Below are 16,630 nucleotides of genomic sequence, written 5' to 3'. Positions count from 1 at the left end.
GGTTGGAATTGACTGATCTTGTAGGCCCCTTCTATGAGAACTCCTTGGGTTGTTCTCTTTCATACATGACATGAAATGGCAATACGAATACTTCAAATTTAACAGCATGAGACCAAAAAGTAACCGTTTCAAGTCAGGAAAATAAAGCCAAGATGATTCAAGGCCATTGATATTTCAGGAAACTGGTTCCAGGATTACTTGAGCAGTGCAGAGTCTGAACATGAGCTGAATCATCTCAGCAAACACACTGGGATGCTAATGGAAATGTGTAAACAAGCGCTTAGGTGAGAAAGGAGGAAGGAATGAGCATCAAATTCTTCCTTGTACCTTAACATATGGGACTCTGTTTTTATCTTCATGCACAGCCAGGTTTGTCTTTGACACTACAAAAAAGAAAGAGAGGGAGATCATTAGGAATATTCTGCAGGAAAGAATGTGTCAGCTACAGGCACAACACACAAAGACTGTGAATTGATTACATCTGCAAGGGAGTTGCTTTCCGCTCCTTATGAGCTACCAACATTGCTCTCACATAAAACTTGTTTCTTCTTCTGTCAGTCTTGTACCTGCTTTCCCCTCCCCTGCCTCAGTTAATTTTATGGCACAAAAGCTTTTTGCTTATTGCTTGGATTAATGAATCAAGTAGAGATCAAGTTGGATTTTGCCATGGCAGCAAGAATTTCAGATGAGACTGAAGGCCTCATTGAAATTCAAAGAGCCTCCAATGCATGTTCCATTAGCATAGATTTCTCTGTCTTCAGACTGACAGACACAGTTCACACTTCCATTAACACAGAGCACACTTCTATGGAGACCCAAATTCCCAGAGATCAATCACTCCCAACAAACTCAGCCTGAAAGAAGCAAAGCAAGGAAGAAGCTGAACCAAATGTAAGGAAGCATCCTCAGCAGAAGTCTATCTACTTTACTCAATTACACTTTTGATTTAGGAATATTCCTGCCTTGAAGCCTGGAAAATTCTCTGTGCTCACTGATCTACACTCAAGGTATGTGGCACTGCAGAGGGAGGTGCACAAGAGCCAAAGATCAGGAGATTTGAATTGCCAGATTCTCTTTTCACCAACCCAGCCATACAGCTTAAATTTACATCATCCTCAAAGAAAAAGCTCTGCTTCCTCTTAAGCCTTGATTCAAAGCCAAAACCAAACACCCTACTCAGCCACATAAGAAATGCAAAACTTACCATCAAGTAGGTCCCTTATTTTGTCCAAATATATCTCAAAGTAGGAAACCTAATTAAGCAATCAGAAACATCACAGATTTAAACTCTGGTGATTTCAATATCTCCATACTTACATTTCCATACCTGTCAAAATAAAAAGCACTAGACTAAAAATAAACTCCACCTCCCCAGGCAGCCAGCAACAGAACAAGGGGACACAGGCTCCAGTTGTGCCTAGGCTGGATGTTAGGAGGAAGTTGTTGGCAGAGTGATTGGCATTGGAATGGGCTGCCCAGGGAGGTGGAGTCACCATGCCTGGAGGTGTTGAAGCAAAGCCTGGCTGGGGCACTTAGTGCCATGGTCTGATTGATTGTCCAGGGCTGGGTGCTAGGTTGGACTGGCTGAGCTTGGAGGTCTTTTCCAAACTGTTTGATTCTGTGATTCTATGGATGGGGCACTCAGTGCCATGGTCTGGTTGATTGTCTAGGGCTGGGTGCTAGGTTGGGTTGGATGAGCTTGGAGCTCTCTTCCAACCTGCTTGATTCAATGAGTCCCTATTTTTAATGAGTTGACCTTTCTATGTGACAAATGCTCTTAAATATTAAATACTTTGCTTTTGTGTCCCATTTAAAGGCATCCCCTGCACCAGCTCATTTTGACAGTCTGGCTCACTCAGACTTATGTTCTTGGAATTAACACATTGCTCAGGACCAACACACAGAGGAGATTATCAAGCTCACCTCCCTGCTCTAAATGGGAGATATTAAAGAAGGAAAAGAGGGGGAAAAAGATATTAATTTTTGAGATTGGCTGAGTTATTAAAAGAGTGTGACAGTTTGGTTAAATTCTTGCTCCCAAAGCCAGAACATGCATTTCTCTCCATGACAGCTCCTTGTATAATCACTCACTCATCCACTGCTATTTAGGCAGCTTTTCTGTTAGGATATTCATAAATGTCAGCGTTGAGAAGGAACCACTGAAACAAGTCAGTGCTGGCAGAATGTGATTTATAAGGTGAGAGTCTTCTGCTGGGATGGGAATTTCCTATGCCTTGTACAAGGGGGTTCCCATCTGCTGGTGTCCAAGTGCCACCGTGCAGAGCAGTGGGCGCAGAAGAGCTTTACAGGTGATGAGATCAGAGTCACTCCCATGGAACTCATGTCTAGGAAAATTCAGAGGTGTCTCTACTTAAAGAGCTCAGTATTTCACAATCTGTATCCAGCTCTGGGGCCTCCAGCACAAGAAAGTCATGGACTTGCTGGAGTGGGGCTAGTAGAGGCCATGAAGATGACTGGAGTGCTGGAGAACCTCTCCTATGAAGACAGGCTGAGAGTTGGGGCTGTTCAGCCTGGAGAAAAGAAGGCTCCAGGGAGACCTTAGAGCTACATTTCAATAGCTGAAGGAGATCTACAAGAAGGCTAGGGAGGGCTGGTTAGAATAGCCTGTAGGCATAGGATGAGGGGAAGAGAGGAGGGGAGGTCCATTCTCAGGGAGCACCACCTGGTCACAGCAGGAGAAGGCTCAGTGCTCCCATATTCTACCTGTGCTCAGCTACTCAACTTTACTGAAGCCATCCAGGGATACTTTGTGTGCTTTAGGGGAGGGATGACTCAGGGGTACTCATTTTTCCTGCAACCACTGGGTATTTTTCCTGATGTCTGCTTGGAAGCAAGCTGTAGCTTACAGAGTCCTCAGCTCTGCCAGATGGACCAGTGCCCCACCACGGCTGAGAGCTGTCCAGCAGCCTGAGGGAACAGCAGGAATTGAAGGTCACTTCAACAAAGTAGAGAGGTCATATGATTGGGATCAAGATAGGAACATGGGAAACTATAGCAGGTGAGACTTGGACCTCCACCTAGGAATCCATATGTCAGCTTTCGGGCTAGAATTATTTCTTACCCTTTTTCCATACATTTCTCCATTTCAACCCCACATATGAGGTTTATATCCTTGAGAGAGGAATATCACCTCAGTATCCTCACAAATATCCTGCAGATCAATGGTGTTTACAGTTGGAAGCAGCGGGACTGAGGCCTTTGGAGGAGCTAGAGTGAAATGTTTTCTCCCCACACTGGCTGGGCTGTCAGTGTGGTGAGAGATAAGGCAATCAGCCTAGCAAAGCTGAAAACACTCTCCCATCAAAGGCTCTGCACTGAATTAGATGATTGCTAGCAAATACTCTAAGACCATGGGGGTTTGAGTTCTAGAAGACAGAAGGGACAGATTTTGGGAGTTGTACTAGATGGGCAGCTGAATATGAGCCAGAAGAGTGCCCAGGTGGCCAAGAAGGCCAATGACATCCTGGCTTGGATTACAAACGTTGTGTCCAGCAGGAGTAGGGAGGTGTTTGTCCTCTTGGACTCTGCTCTGGTCAGGCCACACCTCGAGTGTTGTGCTTAGTTTTGGGCATCACAATACAAGAGAGATGTGGAGGTGCTGGAGCCAGCGCAGAGGAAGGCAATGAAGCTGGGCAAGGATCTGGGGAATAAATCTTATGAGGAGTGACTGAAGGAGCTGAGGATGGTCAGTGTGAAATAGAGGCTGAGGGCAGACCTCATTGCTGTCTACAACTACCTGAAGGGACATTGTGGAGAGGCTGCTGGGCTCCTTCTCACAGGTCGTTGGAGACAGAACAAGGGGGAATGGCCTCAAGCTGAGACTGGGGAGGTTTAAACTGGACATTAGGACAAAGTTTTTCAGGGAGTGGTCAGGGGCTGGAATGAGCTGCCCACAGAGGTGGTGGAGCCATTCACCCTTGATGAGTTAAAGGGTCATTTGTACATGGTGTTTAAGACTATGGTTTAAGGTGAATCTTCTAGAGTAGGGCTATGGGTTGGACTTGGTGATCCTGAGGGGCTTCTCCAACCTGCCTGTTTCTGTGTGATTCTGCAGCAGCACATTCCAGCAGGAGTGCAGCAGGAGCCTCCCACCCAGCCGTTACGTAAGGCGTCATCCCGCATTTACCTTTATGTGGAACTCCAAGTTCTCATCCATGGAGTAGATGTGATCAAAGATGTCATGTGCAATCCTTGGAATGATTCCCATGAGCTGAGGGTCGTGCAGCTTCCCCTGCGGACACAGAACCAAGCTGTAAGGCGGCACAACATTCTCAGGCACAGGAGAGAGCCTTGGCCAAACACACCTTCCCCCAGCAGCCCCCTGTGAACGCTTCCTGGCGCGATTTGCTTGATGGAAGCGCACAGAGAAGGTGGCAGAAAGACTCCACCTGTCATGACTCTGACCCTACAGAGCACCTATCTGTTTTGACAGCTCCCACTGTTTGCCAAGCCTGCTGGCCTGCCCCTGTTTGCACTGCTACTCCTCAGCCAGAGAGAGATGAATAAACACAAACATGGCTACAAATCACAGCCTGCTTCTCCCAGCCAGAGCAGAGATTTGGAAAGGAGTCCAAAACAAGAAGTGTTGAAGAGTTTTGTTTCTCTTTCCCTACTCTGCTAGAAAACTGAAGGGGAATCTGGGTTGCAGGGATTTGGGGATTAGAGTCATATATTCTGCTTTGAGCCTGCTGGGACAGTTGCCAGAGCACTGTGCCTTGCAAATGCTACTGCTCTCCATGTGAATTTGCACAACTGCTTCCCTCTGTTCTTTCAAGGACCTGAATGTTAACTAAACCAAACCATTTCCCTGGCTGTGTAGCTCCTTCTGCTTGCATTGTAAAGAAAACATCTGAAAATATTTCTACACCTGAAAGGGTTCCCCAACGTTGGAATGGTCTGCCCAGGGCAGCAGTGGAGTTGCCACTCCTGGAGGTGTTCAAGGAGCCTGTGGACCTGACACTTAGGGACATGTTTTAGTGTTGACCCTTCAGTGCTGGGTGGAAGGTTGGACTGGATGATCTTTGAAGTCGTCCAACTGGATGTATTCTGTGATTGCTCCTTGCCAGACATGTACAGGAAAGGCTAAATTGCTTGAAAACTCAGAAGAAATTCTTTCCAATGAGGGTGGTGAGACACTGGCACAGGTTGCCCAGGGAGGTCATGGATGGAAGGTCTCCCCTCAGCCATCATCCACTGACTTTCTAACTTTTCCAGTGGAGTTATAGAATGGCAGAAGGCCTCCCTTCAGCCTCCTTTTCTCAGGATGAACAGCCCCAGTTCCCTCAGATGCTCCTCACAAGGCCTGTGCTCTGCACCCTTCACCACCTTCATTGCCCTTCTCTGGACCCCGAATACTCAGCGCTGGTTAGGCTGCATCTCAAACACTGCGTTCAGGTTTGGGACCCTCACTACAAGAAAGACATTGAAGGGCTAGAGCATGTCCACAGAAGGGCAACAAAGCTGGTGAAGGGTCTGGAGAACAGGTCTAGTGAGGAGCAGCTCAGGGAACTAGGATTGCTTAATCTGGAGAAGAGGAGGCTGAGGGGAGACCTTATTGTTCTTAAACAGCTCCCTGAGAGGAGGATGAAGCCAGGTGGGTTTGGCTTCTTCTCCCTAAGTAGTTAAGTGGCAGAATGAGAGGAAATAGCCTCAGGCTGCACCAGGGGAGGTTTAGACTGGACATTAGGAACAATGTTTTTACTACAAGAGTGGTCAGGCATTAGAACAGGCTGCCCAGGGAGGTGGTGCTCAAAAAAACTGTAGACATGGCAGTATGGGACATGGTTCAGTGACCATGGTGGTGCTGGGTTGCCAGTTGGACTTGATGATCTTATAGAATCATAGAATCAAGCAGGTTGGAAGAGACTTCCAAGATATCAGGTCCAACCTAGCACCCAGCCCTAGACAATCAACCAGACCATGGCACTAAGTGCCTCAGCCAGGCTTTGCCTTAACATCTCCAGGCACAGACACTCCACCACCTCCCTGGGCAGCCCATTCCAATGCCAATCACTCTCTCTGGGAAGAACTTCCTCCTAACATCCAGCCTAGACCTCCCCTGCCACAACTTGAGACTGTGTCCCCTTCTTCTGTTGCTGCTTGTCTGGCAGAAGAGACCAACCCCATCTAGCTACAGCCTCCCTTTTCCAACCTTAATGACTCTTAATAAAGCAGGAAAGCATCCAATTGCAAATGATGGGAAGTCAGATTTGATTTGTAACTGCTAAAAACCATTAAACACACAATCTATTTATTAATTAGCAAAAGATGAATCTAATCCTGCAGAGGTATGTGTGCCTCTCAACACCAGGCATGTTTGTGGGTCACACTGACCTGCCAGCTAAGTTTCTCAGCCTTTATTAGCACACTCAGATACAGTCTTCCTAGACATTGATTCCTTTATGCTAAAGGTGGGGAAAGGACAAAGCATCAGCCCAGGACAAAGCGGATTTAAAACAAAAACCTGACATAATCTCTCCCTCTGTCTCAAAGTCTCTATTTGAAGTAGCTACCAGGCTTCTGCCCTCAAATCACATCCACATCTTGGAAGGAAAAAAGGAGAGAGAATATAGCTAATGAGCTCCACTGCTGTCTGCCTGCCCTATAAAGAAGCACTCAGCTGTAGCTGAACTGTGAATATTTTATTTCTATGACACAAATAACATCACCTCCTGCTGTGGCAGCAGTTCAGTGCTATACCATATCCAATAACTTACAAAGCCTCTCAGAAAAACACCCTGAAAAGGTCTTTGTCGTAGGCCAGACCATTTTACTTCAGAGTTAAATAAGCTCAGCTCCTGATGGAGGGGGGAAATTGCACACATAGACACTTAAATCACAGCCCAACACTTTGTTCTTCTCCCTGGCCAGCACAGGCCTTGGTTCCACCACACACTGCTGTTACTGAGCAGACCCATACCATTGCCATGCTCTCCATATCCCTGCTCCTTGAAGAAGCCCTTGGAAAGCTCACTGAAAGAGCTACCCTGCAGCACAGGACAGAGAAAGACTTTTCCCCAAGAGGGAAAAGGAGTTTTTCCTAACCTAGGCTAAACAGAGGTCTGTTGCCAGTTCTTCAGGGCACACAAATCCAACCAGAGGCAGGTCCACGTTACAAAATACTGTCAGAGACACAATCTGCAAGGCAGCAGAAGCAGAAAAGCCAGAGCTGTGCAGTGCTCCCTTCCCCACAGCAGCTTTGATGGAGCTGGGTGGTTAGCTCAGCCACAGGATGGCTTCAGTTCAAAGCCTGGCTGCAGAGATTCAGAGGTGCAGCAGCTTTGGGATCGATGCAGCAGGTAAATATCCCTTGATCCCTGTGGGGAAGTGACAACTTACAGAAGTACCTAATTAAACATTCTCCCAACCCCAACAAGCCCTGTGAGAACTAGGCTCTCCTTTACATCACTTTCTCTGGCTCAGAGGAGAAATCAATCTGTAGAACACAATGAAGTGTGCACAGAAATCAGTCTCTGCATCTACAACATCTTGGAATCAAAACTTCCCAATATTTAAGTCAGGAGAAACTTGAAGTGAAGCAAGATCACATCCAGGGCTTAAAGAATCAGAGGTGTCTGGCAGCAGTGGGCTTTCTTCATGTTTCACTCCAGAAGTTTGGATCTCAAGGATAAGAATTTCTAACCAATTTAGCAAACAATCAGAGTTGGTTTGGTTGGAAAAGGCCTCTGCATCCAGCCCAGCTATCGACCCAACACCACCACGGCCACCATGGCCATGTCTCAAAGTGCCATGGTTCTTGAACAGAACACCTCCAGGCATGGTGGTCAGCCACTCCATCAAACTGGGTGGAGTGGCTGCCACAGCAGAAGGCTGTGCTGCCATTCAGCCAGACTGGCACAGGCTGCAGGGGTGGGCAGGGAGAAACTGAATAGAATTCAGTAAGGGCAAGGGGAGAGTCTGGCAGCTGGGAAAGAACAACCCCAGGGAGCAGGATAGGCTGAGGACTGAGCTGTTGGAAGGCAGTGAAGGCGAAAAGGATCTGGGGTCCTAGGGGGTGGGAGCCAGTAATGTGCTCTGGTGGCCAGGAGGGCCAATGCCATTCTGGGGTTTATTAGACGGGCTGTGGTGGGTAGGTCGAGAGAGGTTCTCCTGCCCCTCCACTCTGCCATGCTGAGGCTGCATCTGGAGTAGTATGTCCAGTTCTGGGCCCCTTAGTTCAAGAGGGACATAGAACTGCTTGAGAGAGTCCAGCACAGACCCATAAAGATGATTAGGGGAATGGAAGATCTCTGTTATGAGGAGAGATTGAGGAGCTGAGGCTGTGCTGCTGGGAGAAGGGGAGACTCAGAGGTGACCTCAGCAATGCTGATAAAGATGTGGAGGGTGAGCAGCAGGAGGCTGGGGCCAGGCTCTGCTGGGTGATGCCCAGTGACAGCACAAGGGGCACTGGGTGGAAGCTGAGGCATAGGAAGTTTCATGGAAACACAAGGAGGAATTTTTTCCCTGTGATGGTGACAGAAGACAGGAACAGGCTGCCCAGGGGGTTGTGGAGTCTCCCTGTCTAGAGATACTCAAAACCTGTCTGGATGTGTTGCTGTGTGACCTGCTCTAGATGCTGCTGCTCTGGCAGAGGGTTTGAACTAGATGAACTTTGAAGGTCACTGACATTCTATGATTCTGTGATGGTGACTCCACCACCTCCCTAGGCAGCCTGTTCCAACACCTGACCACTCTTGAAAGGAAGAAATTATTCATGATACCCAACCTAATCCTGCCCTGGCATCATTTCAGGGCAGAAGAAAGAGCTCAGATCTTTAGAATGCTGTAACACCAGCAATCTGCTATCCATGGAAATATATTGATTTTTACTCTGTTAGAAATGGATTTTTATTAAAACAAGATGTGATTGAAGCAGGTCTCACTGTAATTTACAGTCTATAAACTGGAAGGGAAGAGAAAGGGCAAGGTGGGCTCTCCACTGGATAAAAACACCAATCAATCTCATAGATTTAGCTGTCACCTCAGGCCATGCTGCCACTGCAGTTAAACTCCTCCTAAGCACACCAAGGGGGAGTTCTCTGCTCATTACAGCCTCTCATTTTAATAAAAGCATTAATTTCCACAGTGAAACAGAGCAGGCAGTGGCTACTGAAGTGTAACACTGGAGGCAGTGCTGGTTTCTTTCAGGCTGCTGGCATAATGACTACCACCTATAGGGACCTAGTATTGAAACTACTCTTAGGTCAAAGCTCAGTGGGTAAAAATCTCTCAGTTCTAAGAAGATATCTACCCTGCTACACAGGAGATGGACCTATCTATGTCAGACATCCTATAGGAATGATGGTCCCATGGCCTCTTTAAATCATAGAATCAGCCAGGTTGGAAGAGACCTCCAAGCTCAACCAGCCCAACCTAGCACCCAGCCCTAGACAATCAACCAGACCATGGCACTAAGTGCCTCAGCCAGGCTTTGCCTGAACACCTCCAGGGATAGAGACTCCACCACCTCCCTGGGCAGCCCATTCCAATGCCAATCACTCTCTCTGCCAACAACTTCCTCCTAACATACAACCTAGACCTCCCCTGGCACAACTTGAGACCATGTCCCCTTGTTCTGTTGGTGGTTGTCTGGGAGAAGAGCCCAACCCCACCTGACAACAGCCTCCCTTCAGGTAGTTGTAGACAGCAATGAGGTCACCCCTGAGCCTCCTCTTCTCTTAAGCTGAACACTATGAAGCATTTCACAGAAAATCCTCCATAACAGCTTTACCAAGAGGATTTACCACTCCTTCAACTTCAAACTATCTTTTTTTTCCTCCACAGCCCTATTCTAGCAACTTTACAAGAGGATGTTAGGTTAAAAGGAGGATTAAACCCAAATATAGACTTGATTCCACTTTAAAATGACAGCTTCTTCTTTATTAAAGAAGTAAAAGAGGCATTTTTCTACAGTCATTTTCTTTATCTCAGCTTGTAATTCTGAATATAAATTGGCTTTAAGAGATCTTTCCCCATGCCATGTGGAAGCACCAGCTCAAGCCCTGCAGACATTTTGATTTAATTACATTCAGAGCTGGTGGATTACTCAGCCATTGTGCCATCTGTGAGGGCTGAGCTAGTGATTTCCCCCATCCTCCCAAGGACAGACTTAATTAGATGCCAGGCACCAGTTTATTGCATCCTCCAGGAAAAGGAGCAACTGTGGCAATCTCACCAGGGATATTCACTTGGGAGAGTATCACTTTCCTTCTCCTTTGACCTTCAGGTTAGGTAGGTCACCTGTGTTAATCATATAGCACAACCATCTGATGCTGTTAAACAAATGAAAGCTCTTTCCTCACCCCCACTCTCCCCTTTCAATTAGTTAAACTTTGCTGTTAGACCTCCTGTTCCAAGTTCATGGCTGCTGTGAAATGCTCTGAGATATACACCCTCAGCTTGTACAGTGTTGTGATGGAAAAGTCCTATGGGAGGATTAAATGCTTGGATGATCCTCTTTTTTTTTTAGTAAGAGACTAAAATATCTACATGTCTTCTACTGAACAGTCAAAAACAAACTACAGGGAAAAATCCCTACACTGTCACACTCCATGGAGCAGAAATATGAACAAATCTGGAGAATAAATCTCATGAGGAGTGACTGAAGGAGCTGGGGATGGTTGGTGTGAAAAAGAGGAGGCTGAGAGGAGACCCCATGGCTGTTAGAGCTACCTGAAAGGAGGTTGTGGAGAGGTCGGTGCTGGTCTCTTCTCACAGGTAATTAGTGGTACAATAAAAGGGAATGGCCTCCAGCTGAGACTGAGTAGATTTAGACTAGATACTAGCAAAAACATTGTCCCAGCAGGAGTGGTCAGGCATTGGAATGGGCTGCCCAGGGAGTCACCAACCCTGGATGTCTTTAAAAGTCATTTGGCTGTGGTGCTTGGGGATATGGCTTAGGGTCAACATTGTAGAGTAGGGATATGGGTTGGACTTGGTGATCCTGAGCAGCTTTTCCAACCTGAATGTTTCTGTGATTCTGTGGCTTAGGACTTCAGCTGCTGGGCTTTGGTAGAATTTAGTGTTCTCCTCCTCTAAAAGAACAATCCTCCAACTCATCCACTCGTGCTGCAGTGTGTGAGAGTGGTATTCCCAGCAGGGGAGTGCAAATGAGAGAACCAATAAGCAAGGCATGAATTTTCATCACCCTGCACCAGCCCTGCAGACCCTCAGCACCCTTTTCACAGTTGGGGATTAGCAAATCTCCCTCAAATCCTTTGAAACAAACACAGACCTCAAATGTTGGGTAACCATGCTTGATATTTTTCACTCACTGCTTATTAACTTAGCTTGGCATCTGTAGACATCTTTTGAATAAACTGCACCTTGAAAGACATACTGCAGCTTAAAAGGAAGCAGCAGCAGCTACTAAACACACTCAGATCTCTTTCTATATGTCACTCACAGCTGAGTGCTCCAGAGAGCTGCCTTGCTCAGGTAACTGGTACATCTAATTCAACTGCTGCTACCAAACTGATTTCATGCTGCCACCTTACCTCCATAGTGTGTGTTTTTCCTGATGATGTCTGTCCATAAGCAAAGATGGTGCCATTGTAGCCTTCAAGGACATCTGCAACAAGAGAAAAAAAAGAACAATTAAAACCTCACATTGGCAATTTGAAGCTGAATTAGCAGCACCTCCTAAGCCTTCTACGATGTTGAAGCTCACGCAGAAAATAGTTTGTGTGATAAGGAGTGGGAAAAACACAAGAGATCATGGAATCATAGGATCAAGGAGGTTGGAAGAGACTTCCAAGCTCAGCCAGTCCAACCTAGCACCCAGCCCTGCCCAACCAACCAGACCATGGCACTAAGTGTCCCAGCCAGGCTTTGCCTAAACATCTCCAGGGACAGAGACTCCACCTCCCTGGGCAGCCCATTCCAATGCCAATCACTCTCTCTGACAACAACTTCCTCCTAACATCCAGCCTAGACCTCCCCTCACACAACTTCAGACTCTGTCCCCTTCTTCTGTTGCTGCTTGCCTGGCAGAAGAGACCAACCCCACCTGGCTACAATGTCCCTTCAGGTAGTTGTAGACAGCAATGAGCTCTGCCCTGAGCCTCCTCTTCTGCAGGCTGCACACCCCCAGCTCCCTCAGCCTCTCCTCACAGGCCAGAAGAATTAAAATCATAATGAAAGCTGAGTTAGAGAATTGCAGAATTATTCTCACTTTTCTCAGGGGAAAAAAAATAGATCTCTGAGCTGTAGATATTATGCAACATACCTGTGCAACATGGAACAGAGCAAACTTCATTGCCTGCATTTTAAACCACCACCCATCACAGAGAGAATTAAGCAAACTCATGCTGTATCTTTCCACATCTCTAACAGCCTCAACAGTTCATGGCCTCATTAACTTCCAAGCCTGACTGCAAAGCAAGTTGAAATTCAGAGGAATAGGGATTTGCTTTCTTGAGAATACACTTCCCTCAAGGCAGAAGGAATAATTCTCTATTGCACTAAGTTAGAAAAACTGACATTTTAACTCCTTCCAGGGGACAGCAGCATCATACTTGGTACCAGAGCTCTTCCCACAGCCCCTGGAGAAGAAACACCAAACAAAGGGAGCAGCAAAGCCAGAAGGGAGCTAACAGAGAAAAATAAAAGCCAAAGGAGCACTTGACTTGTGCAGCCTGCAGAGGGGACTGAGGACAGGCAGCAAAGCTACCCAGCTCTGCCATCTGCCAGGGCAGAAAGCTTCCTATCCACTGACACTTCTAAACAGATAGAGCCAGGCTCTGCTCGGTGATGCCAAAGGATAAGACAAGGGGCAATGAGGTTTTCTGTGCTTCATCTCTGCATTGATCTTAGACAAAGACAGGCCAGGGTTCACACTCCTCTCCATGAACCATAGAATCAACCAAGTTGGAAGAGACCTCCAAGTTCATCAGGTCCAACCTAGCACCCAGTCCTATCCAGTCAACCAGACCATGGCACTAAGTGCCTCAGCCAGGCTTTGCTTCAACAACTCCAGCCACGGCCACTCCACCACCTCCCTGGGCAGCCCATTCCAATGCTAATCACTCTCTCTGCCAACAACTTCCTCCTAACATCCAGCCTAGACCTCCCCTGCCACAACTTGAGACTGTGTCCCCTCGTTGTGTTGCTGCTTGCCTAACATCCAACCCCATCTGGCTACAGCCTCTCTTCAGGTATTTGTTGAGGCAGAGGAAGTTCCATAGAAACATGAGGGGAAAAGTGTTTCACTGTGAGGGCAACAGAACACTGGAACAGGCTGCCCAGGGGAATTGTGGAGTCTCCCTCTCTGGAGAAGTTCCTTGTATGACCTGCTCCAGGTGATCCTGCTCTGGCAGGGGGGGTTGGACTGGATGAGCATTCAAGGTCACTTCCAAGCCCTAACATTCTGTGACTCAGTGAAATGCATCTCCTGCTTTCAGAGGTGGGCACCTCTGCTTCTCAAATATTTATGTTTCACACCCTCTAGATCTATGCTAACAGAATCACAGAATTGTTTGGGATGGAAAAGACCTTCAAGATCATTGAGTCCAACCATTCTCTAACCATGCCAAGGCTGGGGCTAAACCATGGCACTCAGCACCGCACCTCTGCCCCTTTGACACACCTTCAGGGATGGGGATTCAACCACCTCTCTTGGGAGCTGAGAACCCTTGCAGTGAAGAAAAGCTACCAGGAAAAAGAAGCAGGTGTGTATTTATAGTGCACAGCAGGATATTGTAGCAGCTGTGACATTCTAACATGCACTTCCATGATCACAAGGCACACACAATGCCCTTTGTTGTATCTCCTTAGGTACAGAGAAGCTCCAGACAAGAAAGGTAATTAAATAAGATACATCAGAAAAAACATGTAAAAGGAAAAATCAGACCAAAACCACAGAGAGATGATTTCAAAGAAAAGAAATGGATGAAAAGAAGGGAAAGGGAAAGAGATTTTTCAAAGACAACTGCTCCAAAGATCCATCTCTCCTCGGGAGCACCACTGAGTAAGGATGGAATTGGAATGAAATCATTTCAAAAGAGATACTGGAATTAAAGACTGAATGCAGCTGTTTAAACTGTGGCAGAAGAGGACATGTCAGAGGTTGTACAGGCCACAGAGCATGGCTGGGTAAACCTTTCCCATCTTGAGATCTAGGAGGATGGAGTTGGAGACTGTAATCACTGTCAGTCTGGAATCAACAGCTTTTATCAGTCCTCACCTCTTTACACCTCTTTAAAACAATAAATGCTGCTTGTTCTTGCTTTAAAACAATAAATGCTGCCTGTTCTTGCTTTAAGGAAACAATATCTTGAAGAAGTAACTGCAGAGAATAGTTGCATAGATAACCCAACGCTCTCCCACAGTGCTATCCTGAGTTTGTGCTTTCAACCCATTACTCCACCAAGAAGCTTCTCAGAAGGGGCAGGTTTCAAGTGATTGATATTTCAAATGGTTCATTTGCCAGTTGTTTTCTGAAGGGAGAACCTCATGGATGATCTCAGAGGTCTTTTCCAACCGAATTAATTCTATTCTGCCACAAGCAGCTCCTGGCCAAGCTGGCAGCTCGTGGCTTGGACAGTTTCACTCTGATATGGGTCAAAAACTGGCTGCAGGGCCAGACCCAGAGAGTGGTGGTGAATGGTGCCACATCCAGTTGGCAGCTGGCACTAGTGGTGTTCCCCAGGGATCAGCGCTGGGCACAGTCCTGTTCAATATCTCTATTGATGATTTGGAGCAGGGGATTGAGTTCAGCATCAGTAAGTTTGCAGATGACACCAAGCTAGGAGCACATGTGGATCTGTTGGAGGGTAGGAGAGCCCTGCAGAGGGACCTGGCCAGGCGGGATGGGTGGGCAGAGGCCAATGGGATGAGATTGAACAAGCTAAGTGCAGGGTTATACACTTTGGCCACAACAACCCCAAGCAGCACTACAGGCTGGGGACAGAGTGGCTGAGAGCAGCCAGGCAGAGAGGGACCTGGGGGTGCTGGGAGAAAGGAGCTGAAGATGAGGCAGCAGTGTGCCCAGGTGGGCAGCAGAGCCAATGGCATCCTGGCCTGGCTCAGGAGCAGTGTGGCCAGCAGGACAAGGGAGGTTCTTCTGCCCCTGTGCTCAGCACTGCTCAGGCCACACCTTGAGTGCTGTATCCAGTTCTGGGCTCCTCCATTCAAGAGAGATGTTGAAGTACTGCAGTGTGTCCACAGGAGGGCAACAAAGCTGGGGAGGGGCCTGGAGCAGAGCCCTGTGAGGAGAGGCTGAGGGAGCTGGGGGTGTGCAGCCTGCAGCAGAGGAGGCTCAGGGCAGAGCTCATTGCTGTCTGCAGCTGCCTGAAGGGAGGCTGTAGCCAGGTGGGGGTGGGCTCTGCTGCCAGGCAACCAGCAACAGAAGAAGAGGTCACAGTCTCAGGTTGTGGCAGGGGAGGTCTAGGCTGGATGTTGTTAGGAAGTTGTTGTCAGAGAGAGTGATTGGCATTGGAATGGGCTGCCCAGGGAGGTGGTGGAGGCACCATGCATGGAGGTGTTGAAGCCAAGCCTGGCTGGGGCACTTAGTGCCATGGTCTGGTTGATTGGCCAGGGCTGGGTGCTAGGTTGGACTGGCTGAGCTTGGAGGTCTCTTCCAACCTACTTGATCCTACGATTCTATGAGTCTATGTAGCCAAGGATCTGTAGGGTAAGAGCAGTGGCAGCAGCTCAGAGAAGCTCTGCCTTGTTTTAATACAAAAGTATCATCTCCTTTTCAAAAAGATAATCACAGTAACATTAAATTTCAAAATAGCCTCTAGGCAGGGCAGCATTTCATAGAACCATAGAATGGTTTGGGTGGGAAGGGATCTTTAAAGATCACCTAGTCCAGCTTCCCTGCAGAGATCAGGGACATCTGCAACTAGAGCAGATTGCTCTGTCTCATCCAACCTGACCCTGAGTGTCTCTTGCAAATTTACTGTAGCTAGATTTGAGTTTTCTACTAACTAAAAAGTTTACTTGCCCCTTCTCCTACTAAACACACCCCTGTAAGCACAACAGAGAAGCTGTCACATTTAACCTCTGAGGCTACCTTCAGTTGTAAGTACTCCATATGTATTGAGTATGGAAAGCTCCACCTTTGATAGCCAGCAAAGGAATATTTGTGCTTAGACTTTTTTACTCTAAACTAAAATCTAACTGCAAGCTGGAAAAGAAGGAAGGTTCATTTTCTTCTTTAGATTGAAATCAGCAGATGGAGAAGATGAGTTAAAGGTCCAGAATCCTAGCATGGTGAGGGTTGGAAGAGACCTCTGGGGATCATCCAGTCCAAACCCCCCTGCTAAAGCAGAGGCACCTACAGCAGCTTGCCCAGCAGCACAACAGCCAAGTGGAGTTGGAATCTCTCCAGAGAAGGAGACTCCACAACTTCTCTGGGCATCCTAGTTCAGTTTAGCCTCATCCTCAGATGGAACCTCCTGGGTCTCATTTTGTGCTCATTGCCACTTGTTCTGTTGCTGGGTACCACTGAAAAAAGTCTGTCCCTATTCTCTTGTCCCCCACAGGTGCTTTAGCTCTTGTTGAGCATTGATCAGATTCCCTCTGGGGTTGCTCTTCTGCAGGCTCAACAACCCCAGGGCTCTCAGCCTTTCCTCCTCACAGAGACATTTCAGGCCCCCCAGTGTCT

At 47.4% G+C, this 16,630-nt stretch overlaps 1 protein-coding gene across 2 annotated transcripts in view; it reads right to left on the bottom strand.

Annotated features, from left to right (window-relative positions):
• The window catches only part of KIF5C (kinesin family member 5C), a 122,796-nt gene that overhangs the window by 64,062 nt on the left and 42,104 nt on the right, over nt 1-16,630 (bottom strand). For both annotated transcript variants that reach the window (XM_064154799.1, XM_064154792.1), the window contains exons 3-6: nt 11,517-11,590; nt 4,148-4,252; nt 1,205-1,253; nt 328-383 (exon numbers count right to left, since the gene is read on the bottom strand). In XM_064154799.1, the coding sequence (XP_064010869.1) occupies nt 328-383; nt 1,205-1,253; nt 4,148-4,252; nt 11,517-11,590 (284 nt within the window). The remainder of the gene's footprint in view (nt 1-327; nt 384-1,204; nt 1,254-4,147; nt 4,253-11,516; nt 11,591-16,630) is intronic.

The sequence above is a fragment of the Pogoniulus pusillus genome, chromosome 2, assembly GCF_015220805.1.
Source record: "Pogoniulus pusillus isolate bPogPus1 chromosome 2, bPogPus1.pri, whole genome shotgun sequence".
NCBI classification, from domain to species: domain Eukaryota; kingdom Metazoa; phylum Chordata; class Aves; order Piciformes; family Lybiidae; genus Pogoniulus; species Pogoniulus pusillus.
This window is presented reverse-complemented; position numbering and strand designations above follow the sequence as displayed.